Source organism: Tachyglossus aculeatus, chromosome 9, assembly GCF_015852505.1.
Source record: "Tachyglossus aculeatus isolate mTacAcu1 chromosome 9, mTacAcu1.pri, whole genome shotgun sequence".
NCBI lineage: Eukaryota > Metazoa > Chordata > Mammalia > Monotremata > Tachyglossidae > Tachyglossus > Tachyglossus aculeatus.
In genome coordinates, this window is record NC_052074.1 from 53,425,621 (window position 1) to 53,444,950 (window position 19,330).

General features: G+C 45.9%; 1 protein-coding gene across 1 annotated transcript; it reads left to right on the forward strand.

Moving 5' to 3' along the window:
* Positions 1-688: 688 nt before the first annotated feature.
* DHRS9 (dehydrogenase/reductase 9) lies at positions 689-11,013 on the forward strand. The gene is made up of 4 exons (XM_038751759.1): positions 689-1,004; positions 5,122-5,380; positions 7,951-8,114; positions 10,790-11,013. The coding sequence occupies exons 1-4, from the start codon at positions 689-691 to the stop codon at positions 11,011-11,013; spliced, it is 963 nt and encodes a 320-aa protein (XP_038607687.1).
* The last annotated feature ends 8,317 nt before the right edge of the window (positions 11,014-19,330 follow it).

Sequence of the window (19,330 nt, forward strand, 5' to 3'; positions counted from 1 at the left end):
TGACCCCCCGACTCCAAAGCCTGGGCTCTTTCCACTGAGCCACGCTGCTTTATTTTGAGGTTTTTCCATTTCTTCTTATACTTTCACTTGAGTCCTTTTAACCAGGATTGAACATTCATAGCCATCTACTTATGAGGTGCTGATGATTTTGATTTAATCAATGAGTGGTATTTTTTGAGTGCTACTAAGCATTTTGGATAGTACAATAAAACCGAGTTGGTAGATGTGAACCCTGCCCACAAGAAGCTTACAATCTACGGGGGGGTGGGGGGGGGGGCGCAGACACTAAAACATTACATGTAGAGGAAATAGTAGAGTATAAGAATATTTCCTAAGTATTGGGGGCTGGGGTGAGTATCAAGTGCTTACGGAGTACACAACCAAGTTCAAAGCCGATGCAGAGGGGAGTGTGGATAGTGGAAATAAAGGGCTTAGGCTGGGAAGGTCTCTTGGAGGAGATGTAAATCACATCTCAGGCGGACTTTGAAGGTGGGAAGAGATTTAAATACTTTTTTTTCCAGTAGGTTGTTTTTCCTCCTGCTCACGGACCTCAAATTCAGGAAGCTCTCCAAGGGAATTTCTTGTACTTTTGCTTACAGGGCAATAACCTCCATTGTTGATTCAACAAATGTTTATGACCTGTCTTCCTTCATTGCAGGGGGAAAGCATCCTGGTTGTGACTGTGAAAATGTTCATCTGGGCATTAGTCTTCTTCCTCATCATATGCTCCCTGGTGTGGAGTTGCAAAGGACGTCTAAAGGTTGAAGGCGTCACCGATAAATACGTTTTCATCACTGGGTGTGATACGGGATTTGGAAATCTGGCAGCTAAAACATTTGATAAAAAAGGATTTCGTGTTCTTGCTGCCTGCCTGACTGAAACAGGATCAGCAGTGCTAAAAGAAGAAACATCAGAGAGGCTTCAGACAGTACTCCTGGATGTCACAGACTCGGACAGTGTCAAGAAGACAGCCCAGTGGGTTAGAGCTGAAGTTGGGGAGAAAGGTGAGTGAAATAAGATAGCCTCTGGATTTTCAATTGCTGCCCAAAATAAGACTTCTCTCTGGAAACTTCTCAAACTCACAACAGCGACAGAACATGAATGTCTCTGTTTTTTGTCCTACAGAAAAAGGTAGTTCCAAAAGGTCAAATTCTAGCATCGTAAACCAAACCTTAGGGCTCTGGATAGCTATTTGGTGACAAGGGGCTAGGCCAAATAGTTAAAAAAAATCCTCTCCCTTCACTAACCATTTTCTAGCTTATGGGTTGGTTGTACGCAAGGTCCCTGCTGGGGCACATCAATATCTCTATCAACAGAGGCAGAAAAGCTGTTCCTATAGCTGCAGCTTTGAATTTGTTTCCCCCAAATTCCCTGAAATGCCCAAGCTCGTGTGAAAAATGATAATTAAAATAATCATTTTACTATTCGGTTAAGGGCTTTCTATGGGCCAAGCGCAACGCTGGGGTTGATAAAAGATAGTCAGGTGGGACATAGCTTCAAGGGGCTCCAAGTCCAAGTGGTAGGGAGAATCCTCAATTTTACAAATGGGGAAACTGAGACCAGACAAGTTAAATGACTTGCGCTTAACAGCAGGCAAGTGGCGGAGGCATAACTAGAACCCATGTCCCCTTACTCCCCCCTTCTGTGCTTCTTCCACTAGACCCCACGATCTCCCAAGCAGATAACAATAGCCTGCCTATTCATGGCCTTAATAGCCAGTGGGTAAAAATGAACCACAAGAGAGGAAGAGCTCCTGGGAAGAGACGTAATATGGCTTAGTGGAAAGAGCCCGGGCTTGGGAGTCAGAGGTCTTGGGTTCTAATCCCGGCTCCACCACTTTTCAGCTGTGTGAATTTGGGCAAGTCACTTAACTTCTCTGTGCCTCAGTTACCTCATCTGTAAAATGGGTATTAAGTCTGTGAGCCCCATGTTGGACAACCTGATCATCTTGTGTTCATCCAGCACTTAGAACAGTGCTTGGCACTTAGTAAGCACTTAACAAATACCATCATTATTATTATTAAGAGGAAGTCCTGGGGAGGTACCAAAGAACATTAGAGGAGTAGGAGGTTGAGAGGGTGAGACTGACACAAGGCCTAGGTCATAATTAGACCAGTAGCCCCAATCTTCACAGCCCACGCACACATACGCAGGTGGGGTCCTATCTAGAAGCCATGCTGCCAGTCTTTAGCAAATAAGGCAAGGAGAGATGAGCCTGGTTCCACCCATCTTTACTCCAGGCCCGCCTATTTCCCAGACTGGGCAAACGCAATCTGATCGACACCCACGTGTAACTGGACTGCCAAACCTGTAACCAGGAACTGTACCCCATGCAGTTCCAATGAGCTGTCGTAGGGAGCTGGCACCTCCTGCGTGTTCATCTGGGATTCTCCCGGCATGCCTCTCTAGGTTTGGCTCCAAGACTGCCTGCAGGCCCAGAGCGGTCCCTCCCCAGTGCCATTTAAGGACAAACGCTGGCACTTTCGGGTGTTGATGCCATTTAGGCGGCTCAGAATCATAGACCAAAATGTAGGAATGGAAAGGTACATTGGTTTCGGAAGAGGAGAATGAACAAGTCTAGAGAGAGTCACCCGGGGATGTAAATGAACCAAAGCAATCTTTTTATTACCAGACTGGTTTCAGAACTAGATTAATGGGACTTCTCATTTTCAGTCAGTCCTCAGGAGCTCATTATACAATTTAAGGGAACACACACAAAGGGGACAAGCTTACAGAGGTGACAAAGACAGGAGACATGAGAGGAGGAGGCTGTAAAGATGAAGTAACAAACACGATAGTAGAAAGTCATCTGTCCTAAAATAGCTAACCCCAGAAACCACACTCTGAAGTGAATAGGAAGTTGAAAGGAAAGAAAAATAAAAGAAACTTGCCCAATATAAGTTGCTTGTCCATTCTTCAAACTGAACACAGGTCCAAAACTATCGTATTGTAATATAACTCGAAGTCCCCTATAATCACAGTGGTCTAGAAGAATAATAGAGTACTAATCCTCCCAAATCCCACCCAACAAAAAATAATTCAGCTCTAGTAGTATCAAGGAGAGAGGGAGATTATTATTCATTAATTTATGGCTCTGAATACTTAAGTCAATTTTAAGTCTCTCATGGAGGCTTTTAATATCACTGCAGGCAATGTTGTTTTAAGAGATACTGCAGGCTCTTGTGTTTGTTTTTTTTTAAATCCCACAGTACCCAGAAGGTGCAAGCTTTGCTGTTTAGGGCAATTTGATAGACCGTGACTTAGATAGCACCAAATACAGCGTTGTATTTCACATTCTTTCCTCCCTAAAGAACATGTTGCAACCGATGGAAATACCTGCATAGGGAAAACTTTAATGAGAGATTGCAAAATATTCAGAGATTCCACCTGCGACTTAAGGAGTCTCTTTAGCCAGCTTGGGGATTTGTTACTTTTTGTTGCAATTCAGCAAGGAACAGTTGGGAAGCTTCGGTATGGATTGGACATTTTTTTTCATTTTGGGGGTGGGTCTGTGTGGGGTTAGCCTCCTAACTGGCTCAGGAGACCCCCATTCATTCATTCAACTGTATTTATTGAGCACTTACTGTGTGCAGAGCACTGTACTAAGGGCTGGGGAGAATGCAAACAATAGACACATTTCCTGCCCACAACAAGCTTACAGTCTAGTCAGGGGGACGACAGACACTAATATAAATAAATAAATTACAGATATATACATAGTGCTGATCACTGCTGCCCGTGAGGTTCTGGGAGCTCACGTCACCTTTCTCACCCTTTGGAGCCTGATTTCAGATTCCTTCAGTGACAGTGGGGTTGGGGACGGCAGGCAGAAAAGGGATATCAGGTGGAAGTGCTGCTCTCAGGCCTTCAAGGTCAGGCCTTGAGGTGGGCCTACTGCCCAATGAAATTCCCTCAGACAACTAGCATGGGATGAAATGTAAATCTGCAACATGCCTAGGATACTGGAACACAGCCATATGCTCAGTAATTAACTGTCTCAGTCAATCTATCAATGGTATTTATTGAGCATTTCCTTTGTGTAAAACACTATACTAAGCACTTGGGAGGAGTATAATACAACAGGAGTTGGTTTTCCACTACATTTTGCACTCCCCAAGGTCAGGGATCTCATCGTCTAACTCTGTTTTACAGGGGAGATCTCAAGGGCTTAGTACAGAGCTCTGCACATAGTAGGTGCTCAGTAAATGCTGCTGACTGAATGGGCTAGGGCTAGGCACAAGGCTCCTCACAGGGACTAGAAATGATGTGCTCCTAAAACCCACCTAGGAAACAAAAGACTGTAATGTGAAGCCATTGGCAGAACTGGCTCAACTAGACTCTGTCCTGCCTGCACAATGCAGTTCCCACTACTATGATGCTGTCTGCAGATGGGGTCTGTGCATACTGAAGTATAAGTGAGGAAAACATTCTTCATAAAGATAGCTCAGCCCCATCCCAATACGGCCACTGAGTAATGAAATCTCCCCGGCTCCCAGCAAGATGGGGAAGCAGTCAGCTCATTTTCAGGTATCATCACCAGCAACTCAGGCCTACACTCATTCTCCTCCAGACCTATTTGGCCATCCTCCATAGCTGAACTGTTTAATGGTATGTTGTTTATTGCTCTTAGCTTGTGAGTTCTCTAGGAGCAGGCACTGGATTCAGTTCCACTTTCTCTTTGATATTCCTCCAGGGCCCAGTTCAAAGTTGCACGCACCTGCAGGCCCTCAGAAAGGGTTTTTGATCAGTCAGTGGTATTTATTGAGAGCTTACTCTGGGGAGAGCACTATATTAAGCACTTGGGAGAGTGCAACAGAGTTGGTGGATGTTGAGAACGTGAGACGCCGTATGGCCTAGTAGAAAGAGCATACTTGGTAATCAGAGAACCTGAGTTCTACTCCTCGCTCCGCCGCCTGTCTGCTGTGTGACCTTGGGCAAGTCACTTTATTTCCTTTACATCATCTGTACAATGGGGGTTAAGACTTGAGCCCCGTGTGCCCAATCTAATTAGATTAGCACTTATTAGTGCCTGGCACTAAGCAAGCGCTTAACAAATACTATAAAATAAAATAATAAAATAATTGATGTGGGACGAGCTCTGATTCCTCTCCTCCTCCGCAGGCCTGTGGGGTCTGATCAACAATGCTGGCATTCTTGGAGTTCTTGCCCCAACCGACTGGCTGACACTGGAACACTTCAGAGAACCAGTCGAAGTGAACCTCTTTGGCCTCATCGACGTGACTTTGAACATGCTTCCCTTGGTCAAGAAGGCCCGAGGGAGGGTCGTCAACATCTCCAGCGTTGGAGGCCGGCTAGCTTTCGCTGGAGGAGGCTATGCCCCTTCCAAGTATGCGGTAGAAGGATTCACCGATAGTCTAAGGTAAAGGAACAAGGGAGGAAACTCAGAGGTGTTTCCTTGGGGACCTATTTTCCTTAAACAAATCTTGCCCTTTATCATGGAGAAATAGGCTAAAGAGGCAAAGTAGATCTAGGTGCTCAGGGCTCCATCTTGTTGAAACAGAGCCCAGCAACTGTTTGGTAAGATAAATGTCATCACAACCTGGTGATGACACAGCTCTAGAAATTACTTTTTTAAAAAAAATTTTCACAAGTCCTCGAGTAAATCACAACTTTTGCTTTTCCACAATTATAAATTTGACCTGTTACTATGTTAAACTCGAAACAACTCCTGTGTTTGTGTGCTGGAGGTGTCCAGACTGGGGCTGGCCAAAACCTTCTTCAGTCCTGGCCATTAAATTTTCAGAGTTGCCATCTTTTCAAATTTTCAATCACCACCTCTCCCCTCCCCACCCCTTGATGAGGCTCTCTGAGGCAGATGCTCCTTTTGCTTATCATCTGAAGCAGGGCCTGAGCCTCTTTCTCTGTACTGTCAAAAAGGATGTTGGGTCTCAAAGGACAGACCAGAGTAGGCTTCTGTGAGATTAAGGACATATGGAGTGTTGTTACTGTTCAGTCAATGCTCCAAAAAGCCCAGGATTCTGGTTCCAACAGTAGCCACAAATGATGCTGGGAGGGACCCAGTGATGGTTATCCTCTGTTTGTTCAGTTAGCCAAAGCTGCAATAATTTAAGGGAGCTAAAGGAGGACTTTAAAAAGAATTGAGAAAATTATCTTTGAATTCTTTTTCTTACTCCTACCTCTGTCAGACTGCTAACATGGAACCCTGGAAGGAAGATTTATTGTAAAATCTGCATTTTTTTTTCAAGTAGCATTTGTTAAGTGCTTATTGTGTTCCAGGCACTGTACTAAGCATCAGGGTAGTTACAAGATAATTATGCTGGACAAAGTCCTTGTCTCACGTGGGGATCACAGTCTTAATTCCCATTTTATAGATGAGGTAACGAACAGAGAAGTTAAGTGACTTGCCCAAGGTCACACAGAAGACAAGTGGTGGAGTAAGGATTGGAACCTAGGTCCTTCTTACTACCAGGCCTGTGCAGCATTCAGTAGGCTATAGTTATAATGCTAAGTACAGACAGTTCTGCCAAAACACGAGCTTTCATTAGTTGTTCTGGATAGAGTGCTATAAAGGAATTAAGGACTGTTCTTCCAACAAGGAGCAACTGTCTGGATAGAACATGATGTGCAATCTGAAGAAATGGTTGTGTGCCTGAGGCCTCAGTCAAGGCGTGAGAATTAGAACACAACCTCTCCTTAGTGAGCTCCTTCAAGAACAAGAGGACTGACTGTATAGAGAATTCTGTGCTTTCTGCCTCTCTTTTCCATAAATTTCACCACGGTCATCACAGCTTATAGAATCCGACTGCTTAACGGATCATACTACCTAGAATATTACTTCTACTTGTAGATTATTAGAAGTGATAAAATTCCTTTAAGATTAGATTAAGGAGCAATTTGGCAAGAAAAATCACGACTTTTTAGGTTCAGACTCCTAGGCCTCACTAACTCTGTGGTAGATGAAACAGTAACCTAGTAATTAATTTCATTCTCTAAATTAAAAAAATCCACTTTATTTTGTGGGGGAACCCTAACAGTGTAATGAAGCAACCAAAGTTCTTTCCTTGGATGAACTAAGTTGGGAACATTAATTTATTTTGCCACATTAGTTTTGCCTGGCTCAAAATCCCAGAGAGAGGGTTGCCAAGCATGGTGCATGGCAGAGTTGCCACCCACTTGGAGTCTGGCAGGCACATCCCATGTGGGGAAGCAGGGACCAGTGCACTTGTATGGAAGGGAGACGTGTTCTCGGGGTGGGGAGGGCGGGAATCCCAAACAAGGGACATGTAGGTCCTTAAGGCCATCAGAGACTTTGGGCTAAAGAAACAAGCTGGGGAGGGTCTTTGCTGAGTCAAGTGGCCAGAACGGCACGCAGGTGTGAGAAGTGGGGACACTGCCATCGGCTGAAGGTGAGCAACATACTAGACAAAGTTTCAGGGAAAAGGGCCATCTAAAGTTTATTAATTGTATATATTTTTTTCTTGTTCATGGCAGAGAGTATTAACAGTTAAATGATATGTGCCAAGGGCTGTTTTAAGCACTGGGGTAGGATACAATCAGATCAGAACCAGTCTCATTTGCATGCAGGGCTCACAGTGTAATGGGAAGGGAGAACATATTTAATCTCCATTTTGCAGATGACAAAACTGAAATACAGAAGTTGTGACTTGCCCAAGATCACACATCAGGCAAGTGGTAGAACTGGGTTTAGAATCCAGGTCTCCCAGTCCTGTGTTCCATCCACTAGGCATTTCTAAAAAAGTGATAACTGTCCACCTATCAGAGAGGAAGATTTGAGCTTATTTCTACCTAGGATTTACTTCTTAGAAGTCAGGCTTCTTTGAAATCACAGAAATGTATATAGAATCACCAAGGAAAAAAAATGGTTTGATCTCATCAATGTTTTCTTGTGTGAAGAATGCATTTGTCCAACTGTTTGAAAATAATAAGAATGAAATTCTCCTTTCCCAGGCGGGACATGAAAGCATTTGGTGTGAAGGTTTCATGCATTGAACCTGGATTGTTCAAAACGGGACTGAGTGATCCAGTCAAGGACACAGAAAAAAAACTGGCCATTTGGAATCAACTGTCCCCAGATGTCAAACAACAGTACGGGGAAGGATACATAGAAAAGTGTGAGTCTCTGCCTGGATGCCCATGGCAAATTTTTTTGCAGCTGAGGTCTACAGCAGGGATTTTCAACCTTCTTTAGTAATTATGTCTCTGTGATCTCCAAATACTTTACCGGAAGTACCTCTTTCCCCATCTACCTTCCCCTCACTCCCTATCCCCACTCACACACCCACAGCAGAGCTGAGCTGCCTTTTTGACCAGAACAAGTGTCAAAAGAAAATGTCCAATGTGCCTCTTTCACCTACCCCTGATCTCCCATCATCTGTCCCTGTTGGCTACCGGAACAGTTCCTCCAGGAGATGCAGAGATTGACAGCCTCTGACCTAAAGTGTTTTTCAGTGCCTTCACCATATTGATAGGACCCTAAACATCTACTGTTCTGCCCTGCATTTTGTAAAAGCACATGTCTCTGAGGGCAGTTGGTATGTGTGTAAAGGATGCTCCATGCAGTCTTAAAGGGAAAATAATTAGGTGTTGGACAAGACAGAAGCAGAATAGACACATTTACTCTCCACTGACTTTGGTCCTCTGGCTCCACCATGAGTCTTCTGGGCCCTCAAGGTCCAAAAGACGGAGGGGCAGACTAGTCTAGCTCCTAGTCCAAGGAGCTCTACCCCTTCCACGTTTGGGCCTCGCAGGGCACATTCTTCTAGGATTGGCCATGATTAAGCTTGGTCTCGGTGGCAGGCAGACTGGGAATCCCACAGAGAAAACCCTTTAGGACTTGTTTGCCGGCACACGGATCGTTTTCTCTAATTTTCTTCAAGACAGGTCCTGGGCCACAGGGAGCAGGATGGAAAGGTAGACTGCTTAAAGTGATGCCTCTGGCAAGGATCTAAACAACTATGGCAGCAGAAGTTCCTAGCTGGGTGGAAGAAAGAAAACCCAAGTTTCATGATAGTCCCAACTGCCCTGGGGTGTGTGGTCAATAGCAGCCCCACTTTTTCTTCTAGCAGGCAGCAGCCAAGCACTCTCCTGCTTCCTGATGCTGTGAGGGGTAGGCTTTCTTTAGCAGGAACTGAACTGTCCTTTAAGGGATCAGGCTCTTTCCCGCCGAAAGCCACACACCCAAGGGCTGTCACAGAGGCAGGCAGGGGCACACACAATCCCCAGCCCACCGAGCACAAGACAGCCCCTCATCTGAATGGGAGCCATGAAAGCTGGCGCCCAGGCATGATGCCCAGCCAGCTCCAGGGACAGCTCCCACAGAATGACTCCTACCTTGATCCAGTTTCAGGGTCTAGGGGCACCGCAGCCATTTCAGGTCAGAGCCAGGGCCCTACCTGACCTGAGACTGGATTGAAGAGTTTGTAAGCTGCTAGCCAGCTCCGAGGCCACATCAGGCATAGATTGTGACCCATCCCCAACCCCCCTGCTTCTGGCTAACCTGGGGAGTTTGGGGGCTGGGGTTTTCACAGTCTCCACTGCCTGTCTCTGTTCTCTTCTCTGGTTATCTCTTCCCTGCCTGAGTTTCTTTTTTTCCCTGCTCATACTGTCTCTCTCTCTATTCCCAGTGCCTCTTCTTTTTCAAGGTCTCTGGAAGCCCTTTTCCATCTAAGCTGTACCCCAAATGGCAAGCTGGCAACTCTAATAATCATTTTATTTTTCTAAGCTCTTACTACGTGTTTAGTGTTGTGCTAACTCTGGAGTAGATACAAGATAAGCAGATTAAACACAGTCCCAAAAGGGGTTTACTGTCCATTAGCCTCATGGACACATGAAGCACAGAGAGGTAAACTGACTTGCCCGTGGTCACAAAGCGGGCAAGTTGTGAAGGGCGAGTCTCCTGAGTTCCAATCCCAAACTCAGTCCCACAAGGTCACACCCCCTCCCATCTGATACCAATTGTTGACTCACTATTTTTAGTAAGTCATCTGCCTTGAACTTGGTTAAGTTCTTAAACATGCCCAGAAGCATTCCTAACTTCTCCTTTGGTTTACACACAGTTAGTCATATAGCATGACACCTATGCATGCACCCATACACTGACACGTACAAACACACCCCTTGCCTATTAGGCAGCCAGTCTTTCAGCTTCCCAGGAATAGCTGGTGCTCTGCCTTCTGAAAATCCTCCAACAGCAAGCCCTCCAACAGCAGTGTGGCCTGTTGGATAAAGCACTGGCCTGGAAATCCGAAGTTCTGTCACTTATCTTCTCTGTACCTCAGTTACCTCATCTGTAAAATGGGGATCAATCAATCAATTGTATTTATTTAATGCTTACTGTTTGCAGAGCACTTTACTAGTTGCTTGGGATATGTTGCCTACCTGTACTTCCCAAGCACTTAGTACAGTGCTCTGCACACAGTAAGCGCTCAATAAATACTATTCAATGAATGAATGAACAGAATACAACAATAAACACATTCCATGAGCATAAAAAAATTACAGTCTGTGGGGGGAGAAGACTCTAAGCCCTATGTGGGACATGGACCGTGTCCAACCTGATTATCTTATATCTAACCCAGCGCTTAGTGCAGAGCCCGGCATAGGGTAAACACTTAGCAAATACTACTTTGTTTTTTGGTTGTTTATTATTTTTTTTAAAGGCCAACCAAGAGTGACCAGCACAGGTAGGCTGGTAACTAACAGGGTGGGCAAAGGAAGGCTTTTCATTTTCCATGCCTTCCTTGTCACCAAAGACTAAAGATTTTTTTTTTCCTTCCTTTCCACACAGCCCTGGCCAAAAGAGGGCCCAATAAGCCTTTTCAGAACATGGACCTCTCCCTGGTGGTGCAGTGTATGGAACATGCCCTGACGAGCCTCTTTCCTCAGTCCCGCTACATCGTGGGCCTCGACGCCAAGGCCTTTTGGATCCCTCTGTCTCACATGCCAACAGTTTTGCAAGACTTTTTGCTGCAGAAAGAGAAAGTGCAGCTCGCTGATCCAACAGCCGTCTGACTCAGGTGTCCACGTGGACTTGGGCTTCTATTTAACAAGGCCTGAGGCTGTGAAGCTTGTTGATCAAAAACATTTGTGAATTTCAGCCTCACGTGTCTGCTCCAAACCAACCTGGGCCTACATTAGAAGCTGTGTTTCATAGGTGAGGCATGCCCCCTCCAGCCTTAGCTCACTGGAGATTTCCTAAAGGTGTCTCTGCTCTGCCCTGCCCTAGGTGCTTATCCAGAGAGGGTGTCAGACAGAGAACGGTTAACTGGTGATGGGAGAATCCAAGAGCCTGACCAGAGAAGCGTGAGATAAAGGGGAGCTTCGATTCTGCTGAGGACCACCTCCCAGGCTGGTACTGCTAATAGGGGGGCCACTAGTGGGTCTGACAAATACTAGACAAGGACATGGACTGACGTCAAATGCGCTCAACCAGGCACACAGCCTATGCTGTTTTTTGTGGAAGTGCATCCTGAATGAATGCCCCAGTCCTTGAACCTCGTCGTCCCGCTGCTCCCAGATCCCTCTGAAAATGCTTCGAGTGGCAGAACGTGGTGGCAGGAGCCAAGACAAAGGGAGATGAGGAGGTGTTCTCCCTCCTACTTAGACTATGATCCCCAAGTGGGTCAGGGACTGTATCCAATCTGATTATCTTGTACCTCACCCAGCATTTAGAACAGTTGCTTGGCACAGGGCAAGTGCTTAATACCACAATTATTATTATAAAAATATCAGACAAAGGTTTCTGGGCAACTGGCTGTTGTAGAAAGTACAGGGTTTGGTTAGGAAGGGCTTAACAGTGTGCTTCCTTCTAACCTCTCCTACAAGGTACACAGTCTTCTTCTGAAAATACTCTTCGACACAGCACCAGGCCAGCCACTACCCCCTGAGGATAGACCAGCCCTGGGGCTGGTGGCCACCTCATGTTTTCAGGACTAGTTAGGGGTAGGAGAACTTAGTCCATCCCAGAGGTGCCCCTGGACTTGGGTCTGGACTGGAGAGCCTCTGGGAGATATCACACCTGGGCCTTTCCCAAGCATTTCAGTCAGCTGGGGAAGGGGCTCTCAGATCACACTGGGCCCCTTTTGCCTCCCTTGTCTTCAAGAAGGTGATAATTCTTGGAAAAGCCAGTTAGGTCTTAGCCCACGCTGGGTGCAGGTGGCTGGAACAGATCACCTGGCCTGAATGGGTTCAGATCCACTTCCCTAAGGCAAAGAGACTGACTCTCCGGGTCTGGGTCCAGGCACTGAAGCAGCAGACTGGACCATGTGGTGACTCAGTGAGCTGAGCATTCAGCAGCAAAAGCCTAGGGTGTGCAGGGGCAGGCACTGGAATATTAGGGCCGAGCAGGAGGAACGCTCAATGTCTGTTTTGAGAGTTCACGGTTCTCTGGGCCCCATCCCAATAAAAATGATTCCCTCCTGACTGGTCATGAGGTTCTGTGACAAATCATCAAAATCAAGCAATTAAAATAAAGTCAAATGAAAAATTAAATTGTCCAAGTTTTTCAGAGGGAAAAAAAGCAGAGGTCAGGGAGGGGAAAAGGAGGGCTGAGGGCAGGGAAGTGGGAGAGACACTGCTTGATATTGATGTTAATAATATTTGTCAAGCACTTATGTGCCAAGCACTGTTCTAAATGCTGAGGTAGATACAAGGTAATCAGGTTGTCCCACATGGGGCTCACAGTCTTAATTCCCATTTTACAGATGAGGTAGCTGAGACACAGAGAAATTAAGTGGCTTGCCCAAGGTCACACAGCAGACAAGTAGTGGAACCGGGATTAGAACCTATATCCTCTGATTCCCAAGCCCGTGCTCTTTCCACTAAGGCACACTGCTTCTCTAAGAGCGTATTCTCTAAGCAGGGAAGGTCTCTAGAATGCCTGCTCCAAACCAGAAGGGGCCCAGACTTGCATATCGAGGGTCCCTGACATGACTGGGGCCTTTGGCAGAAGGGGAATGGGGACATCATTGCGTGCACTTGTGTTGCAAATTCCCACTCTACTCCATCCTCCCTGACTTCTAGTGAGCACCTAACTACCAGATGGTAGCGGCAGGTGAAAACATGCTTAAGAGAAGAGGAGGAGACTCCATAATCTCCTCAGTAACTCAGCCTGGTGATTATCAACCCACACTGCTGGTTTGTATTTTTCACGTGCAGACCCTATTTAAGGGTAACAGAACACAGAACTGCTGTCATTGGGCTAGAGCTCCATAACCCAGTACGGAATTGCCCTGCTAGTCTCGGTGACCTCTAAGTTTCGGAGTAGCCAAATATTTTTTCAGGCTTCTTACTGGGTCTCTCCACTGGAAGGTTCTTCAGTCAGAGAACTTCAAATGCTGTTAAAATAGCTCCAGTTCCTAATGTTACAGACTATAAAAAGTGTCGCTGCTCTTCCTGCAATATCATAACGTAATCAACTTGCCCAGGCCTTAAAATGGGAGAAAAAGCAAAGTACCTAGATTTTTTGAACTAGTGTTTTTTTGGGGGGTGGGGTGGGGGGCATAGAGGTAGGGGTGGAGCTCAAGAGCAAGGCTGGGCAACCCTCACTCTGCTGGCAAAACTGAGAAATATTAGTCAATTGCAAGAGAAGACAGAAGTAGGCCTGGCCATTGTAGCCTGGATCTGCACGGAAGAAAATGCACTGCATCAAGACGGTCATCTCCACCGCCACCATCATGACTGTCAGTTTCTATCGCCCAGCGTTATGGAGGTTGCAGCAAGCAAATAAGGCCCCTGCTCTCCGATTAGTTTCCAAAATAAAACCCACTAAATTTTCTCCCCTCTCCTGCTACATGCACTCATTCTAAGAGATAACACTCTCATGGATCAATACAAAGGATTTTGTTTATCAAACATCAAAAAAATTTCACTTGTGCTGCTATGTGTCACTGCAATCTAGGCCAGAGCTGACAATAATGAATCTGAATAGTGGTTTTTTTCTTATTTCAGAGTATTAAAAAGCAATTTAATATTCCAGTCTAAATTCAACTGCATTTGCTCTTTCCAATTCATGGGGGCTGGGGAGCGGGTGAAGGGTAATTTCTGTGCCCTGAAATTAGGGCCTTAAAGGGTCACAATGTAATCCACATTCTAGCCTATGGCTCAATCCCTAGTACATCCTCTGTACATCACCAAAAATAGATCCAGATCAATGATCACAGTAACAATAATGACAGCATTTGCTAAGTGCTTATGTGTCGAGCATTGTTTTAAGTGTTGGGGTAGATGCAAGCTAATCAGGTTGGACACAGTCCCTGTCCCACATGGACTGCAGTCTTAAACCCTATTTTACAGATGAGGTAACAAGCACAGAGAAGTTAAGTAACTTGCTTAAGGTCACACAGCAGACAAGGGATCCTTGAAAATGGCCTATTACAAAGGGGTTTTAGCAGTCTACTGTAATTGGCTGACATTTCCTGGTTTAACTGAGACAGACACTAGTTTTTTTGAAGGTTGCACTGTGTGATTTTTTTTTAAGTAGACAGAAGATTGGCAAATCGAACAGCCCCTGTCTGACACAAGGATCAATCATATTTATTGAGCGCTTACTGTGTGCTGTACTAAGCGCTTGGGAAGTACAAGTTGGCAACATATAGAGACAGTCATCATCAATCGTATTGAGCGCTTACTGTGTGCAGAGCACTGTACTAAGTGCTTGGGAAGTACAAGTTGGCAACATATAGAGACAGTCCCTACCCAGCAGTGGGCTCTCAGTCCTATCCCATCTCTTACCGATTCTGCAATTTTCAATTGCTAGTGCAGGTAAAACTGAATAATCAAGAGAGGAAATTACGCAGTTTCCACCCTGATTTAGGGCAAATAGGCTATCTTTTTATAAAACGGTTTGCTCGATCAGGGACAAAACAGTGTTGGCATAGTAAAATCCAAACACAAAACTTGTTAAATGAGTCACACAACTGGAACTTGACACCCCCTTCTGGCTGGGGAAAGTCAGGCATCAAACTAGGCTATTGGAGATAACAAATGGAAACTTGATTCACTGACAAAAAACCAATGCCTGGACATGGGGAAGTGCTGGAATTACATTTGAGGGCAAGTCCCCAGGGGCACGGGACAGGGAACCTCTCAGAATCATTTAGTGAGAATTTGGAGCACGTTTTTCGGTGAGGGCCCACGAGAGCCTCTCTAGAGGAATATTTTAAGTTCCTAGAATGCAGAGATGGTGTCTACCAACTCTACTGTACTCTAATCCATCAATCAATCGTATTTATTGAGAGCTTACTGTGTGCAGAGCACTGTACCAAGCGCTTGGGAAGGACAAGTTGGCAACATCTAGAGACAGTCCCTACCCAACAGTGGGCTCACAGTCTAAAAGGGGGAGACAGAGAACAAAACCAAACATACTAACAAAATAAAATAAATAGAATAGATATGTACAAGTAAAATAGAGTAATAAATATGTACAAACATATATACATATATACAGTATGTATACATATATACTCTAATAATTGCTAAGCATTCAAATACCATTATTTGAACATATTGGCCCTCCTGATATCAGCTTGTGAGCCCAGTGTGGGACAGGGACTTTGTCCAACCTGATTATCTGGTATCTACCTTAGTGCTTAGTACAGTGCTAGGGACATAGTAAGCACTTAACAAGTGCAATGACTTTGATTACCATACCGGAGGAGTTGTGAGGCCTCAGTAGGTGTTCTGTGCAAGCCAACACTAGGAAGGCAAACACCTAGGTATCTAGGAAAAAACAAACCACCAGGTGGATGGAGGAAGCTTTGTAAAGCTGCTCTTATGTCCTCCAAACAGCTGTTCCCAGCCCTCCAGCCCCAGGGACCTACATTAAAGCATCACCTTTGCCCACTCTGAACCCTGGAGCTAATTCATAAATTCTATTTTTGGTTTAAAAGAAAGGCTGAACAGCCCACAGCCTAGAGGACAATATCTGTGCGCAGGCAATGGGGAAATTAATTAATTATGGTATTTGTTAAGTGCTTACTATGTGTCTGGCACTGTACTAAGCACTGGGGTAGATACAAGCAAATCAGGTTGGACACAGTCCAGTGGGGCTCACAGTCTCAATCCCTATTTTACAGATGAGGTAACAGGCACAGAAAAGTAAAGTGATTTGCTCAAGATCGCACAGTGGACAAGCGGCAGAAAGAAGTTGTGCTCACTCAGCATCTTCTCCAACCTCTACACACAGTCAGCACCATCATCTCCAGGAATCATGGGGCATGGGAAACCATGCCTGCCATCCAAGGAAAGCTGTCTGAGTGGAAGACATTGAATATGAACCACACGACAAAACAGCATCCAGGGCTCTGATGCCCTGCCCTTTCATCTGCTTCATGCACAGACAACAGGATAGCAAAGAAATCAACCTTCCAAGAGCCACAGAAAATATCTGGAAACCATGCCTGCCATCCAAGGAAAGCTGTCTGAGTGGAAGACATTGAATATGAACCACACGACAAAACAGTATCCAGGGCTCTGATGCCCGGCCCTTTCATCTGCTTCATGCACAGACAACAGGATAGCAAAGAAATCAACCTTCCAAGAGCCACAGAAAATATCATCTTCCAAATCTTCCAATAATATGGGAATAGATCACAGAGCTTCAGGCCTGTCCAACCCGAACCCCAGACAGATGCAGATGAAGTCAGAGGTTCCTGTAGCAGTATTTACCCAATCCGGCAAGCACTTTACTCCAACTAGTATTGCTGGAAGTTCTGCAATTGGAATATTAAAAGGAACTCTTTGAAATGCTATGAGGCTTCCTCAAATTTCCATGTGTTTAATTTCAGAGAAGTATTTCAGGCAAGGTGTTCAAAACCTTGAAAGTCACTGGCTCTCTCTTCGACCCCCTCCAATCTGGCTTCCGTCCCCTACATTCCATGGAAACTGCCCTCTCAAAGGTCACCAATGACCTCCTGCTTGCCAAATCCAAAGGCTCCTACTCTATCCTAATCCTCCTTGACCTCTCAGCTGCCTTCGACACTGTGGACCACCCCCTTCTCCTCAACACGCTATCCAACCTTGGCTTCACAGACTCTGTCCTCTCCTGGTTCTCCTCATCTCTCTGGCCGTTCATTCTCAGTCTTTTTTGTGGGCTCCTCCTCTCCCTCCCGTCCCCTTACTGTAGGGGTTCCTCAAGGGTCAGTTCTTGGTCCCCTTCTGTTCTCGATCTACACTCACTCCCTTGGTGAACTCATTCGCTCCCATGGCTTCAACTATCATCTCTACGCTGATGACACCCAAATCTACATCTCTGCCCCTGCTCTCTCCCCCTCCCTCCAGGCTTGCATCTCCTCCCGCCTTCAGGACATCTCCACCTGGATGTCTGCACGCCATCTAAAACTCAATATGTCCAAGACTGAACTCCTTGTCTTCCCTCCCAAACCCTGCCCTCTCCCTGACTTTCCCATCACTGTTGACAGCACTACCATCCTTCCCACCTCACAAGCCCACAACCTTGGTGTCATCCTCGACTCCACTCTCTCATTCACCCCTTACCTCCAAGCTGTCACCAAAACCTGCCAGTCTCACCTCCACAACATTGCCAAGATCCGCCCTTTCCTCTCCATCCAAACCACTACCCTGCTCATTCAAGCTCTCATCCTATCCCATCTGGATTACTGCATCAGCCTCCTCCCCGATCTCCCATCCTCCTGTCTCTCCCCTCTTCAATCTATACTTCACGCCGCTGCCTGGATTGTCTTTGTCCAGAAATGCTCTGGGCATGTTACTCCCCTCCTCAAAAATCTCCAGTGGCTACCAATCAACCTACACATCAGACAAAAACTCCTCACCCTTGGTTTCAAGGCTGTCCATCACCTCGCCCCCTCCTACCTCACCTCCCTTCTCTCCTTCTACAGCCCAGCCCGCACCCTCTGCCGCTAATCTCCTCACCGTGCCTCGTTCTCGCCTGTCCCGCCATCGACCCCCAGCTCACGTCCTCCCCCGGCCTGGAATGCCCTCCCTCCGCACATCCGCCAAGCTAGCTCTCTTCCACCCTTCAAAGCCCTACTAAGAGCTCATCTCTTCCAGGAGGCCTTCCCAGACTGAGCCCCCTCCTTCCTCTCCCCCTCTTCCCATCCCCCCCGGCCTTACCTCCATCCCCTCCCCACAGCACCTGTATATATGTATATATCTTTGTATTTATTACTCTATTATTTTATTTGTACATATTTATTCTATTTATTTTATTTTGTTAATATGTTTTGTTCTCTGTCTCCCCCTTCTAGACTGTGAGCCCGCTGTTGGGTAGGGACCGTCTATATGTTGCCAACTTGTACTTCCCAAGTGCTTAGTACAGTGCTCTGCACACAGTAAGTGCTCAATAAATACGATTGAATGAATTAATGAATTTATTTTATATCGTCTCATGACCAAATATCAAGGCTCCCATTTCCCCAGACTTCTCAGCTTTGAAGTAGAATTTAAATCCTTGGTTCTTGATATACATTTTCAATATCAACTTTTCTAGTCTGTTATAAAGGAAAAAAAGAAAACAAACCCACCCAAGGCAGGGGTGCAGCCCTGAGAGCCTGTGGAGACCCCAGCTGCCATGGTGACCCCCGAGAAAGAGCAAGGGAGGGTTTGGAAGATGAAAGCAGCTTACTTCCATTGCTGCCCCACCACCTTGGCCCCAGGCTGGCTGAGGATGGACTCACTAACCCCACACACCACTGTTTTCAGGGGGTCTCGTGTTGACCGCCCCTGTGGTTGACTTGGTGTTAAGGAGGAGCCCCAATAAGCAGGGACAGATGGCTTAGGAGCCATCTGACTGACTAGGGTCAGGCCAGATCCCACCCCTGGAGCTATGTTCAGCACTTATAACAGTGCTCTGCACATAGTAAGCACTTAACAAATGCCATTATTATTATTATTATGTTTGCCTAATTCAGCTCAAGAGTTGTTTATGCCTCTTCAACCAAGACGTGTAGCGAGAGTTTTGTCTCACTTCACTCAAGGATGGGTCATCCATGTCGAGTTGTCCTTGGGGCAGGAAGAGTTCTCAGACTGTAAAGCAGGTGAGAGAATAGGACTGGTGAGGGAGGCTTGAGAGTTGTCTGTACAAAGTATCTCGAATCATGTGAGTGTCTGAGCTCTCAGACAAAAAAAGGAGTAGAGCAAAAGGGTAGAGGGTGTGGAATTCAGCCTTGTGGGCAAACATCTTAGAGGCAGGAATTGTGTCTACCCACTGTATTTTATTCTCCCAAGCACTTAATGCAGTGCTCTGCACACAATAAGTTTTCCATAAATACCCCTGATTAATAGGTCACACAAAACTGAAGGGTGGAGGAAGCGGAGAGCCAGTAAGGGAGTGTGAGAAAAAGCAGAGGTA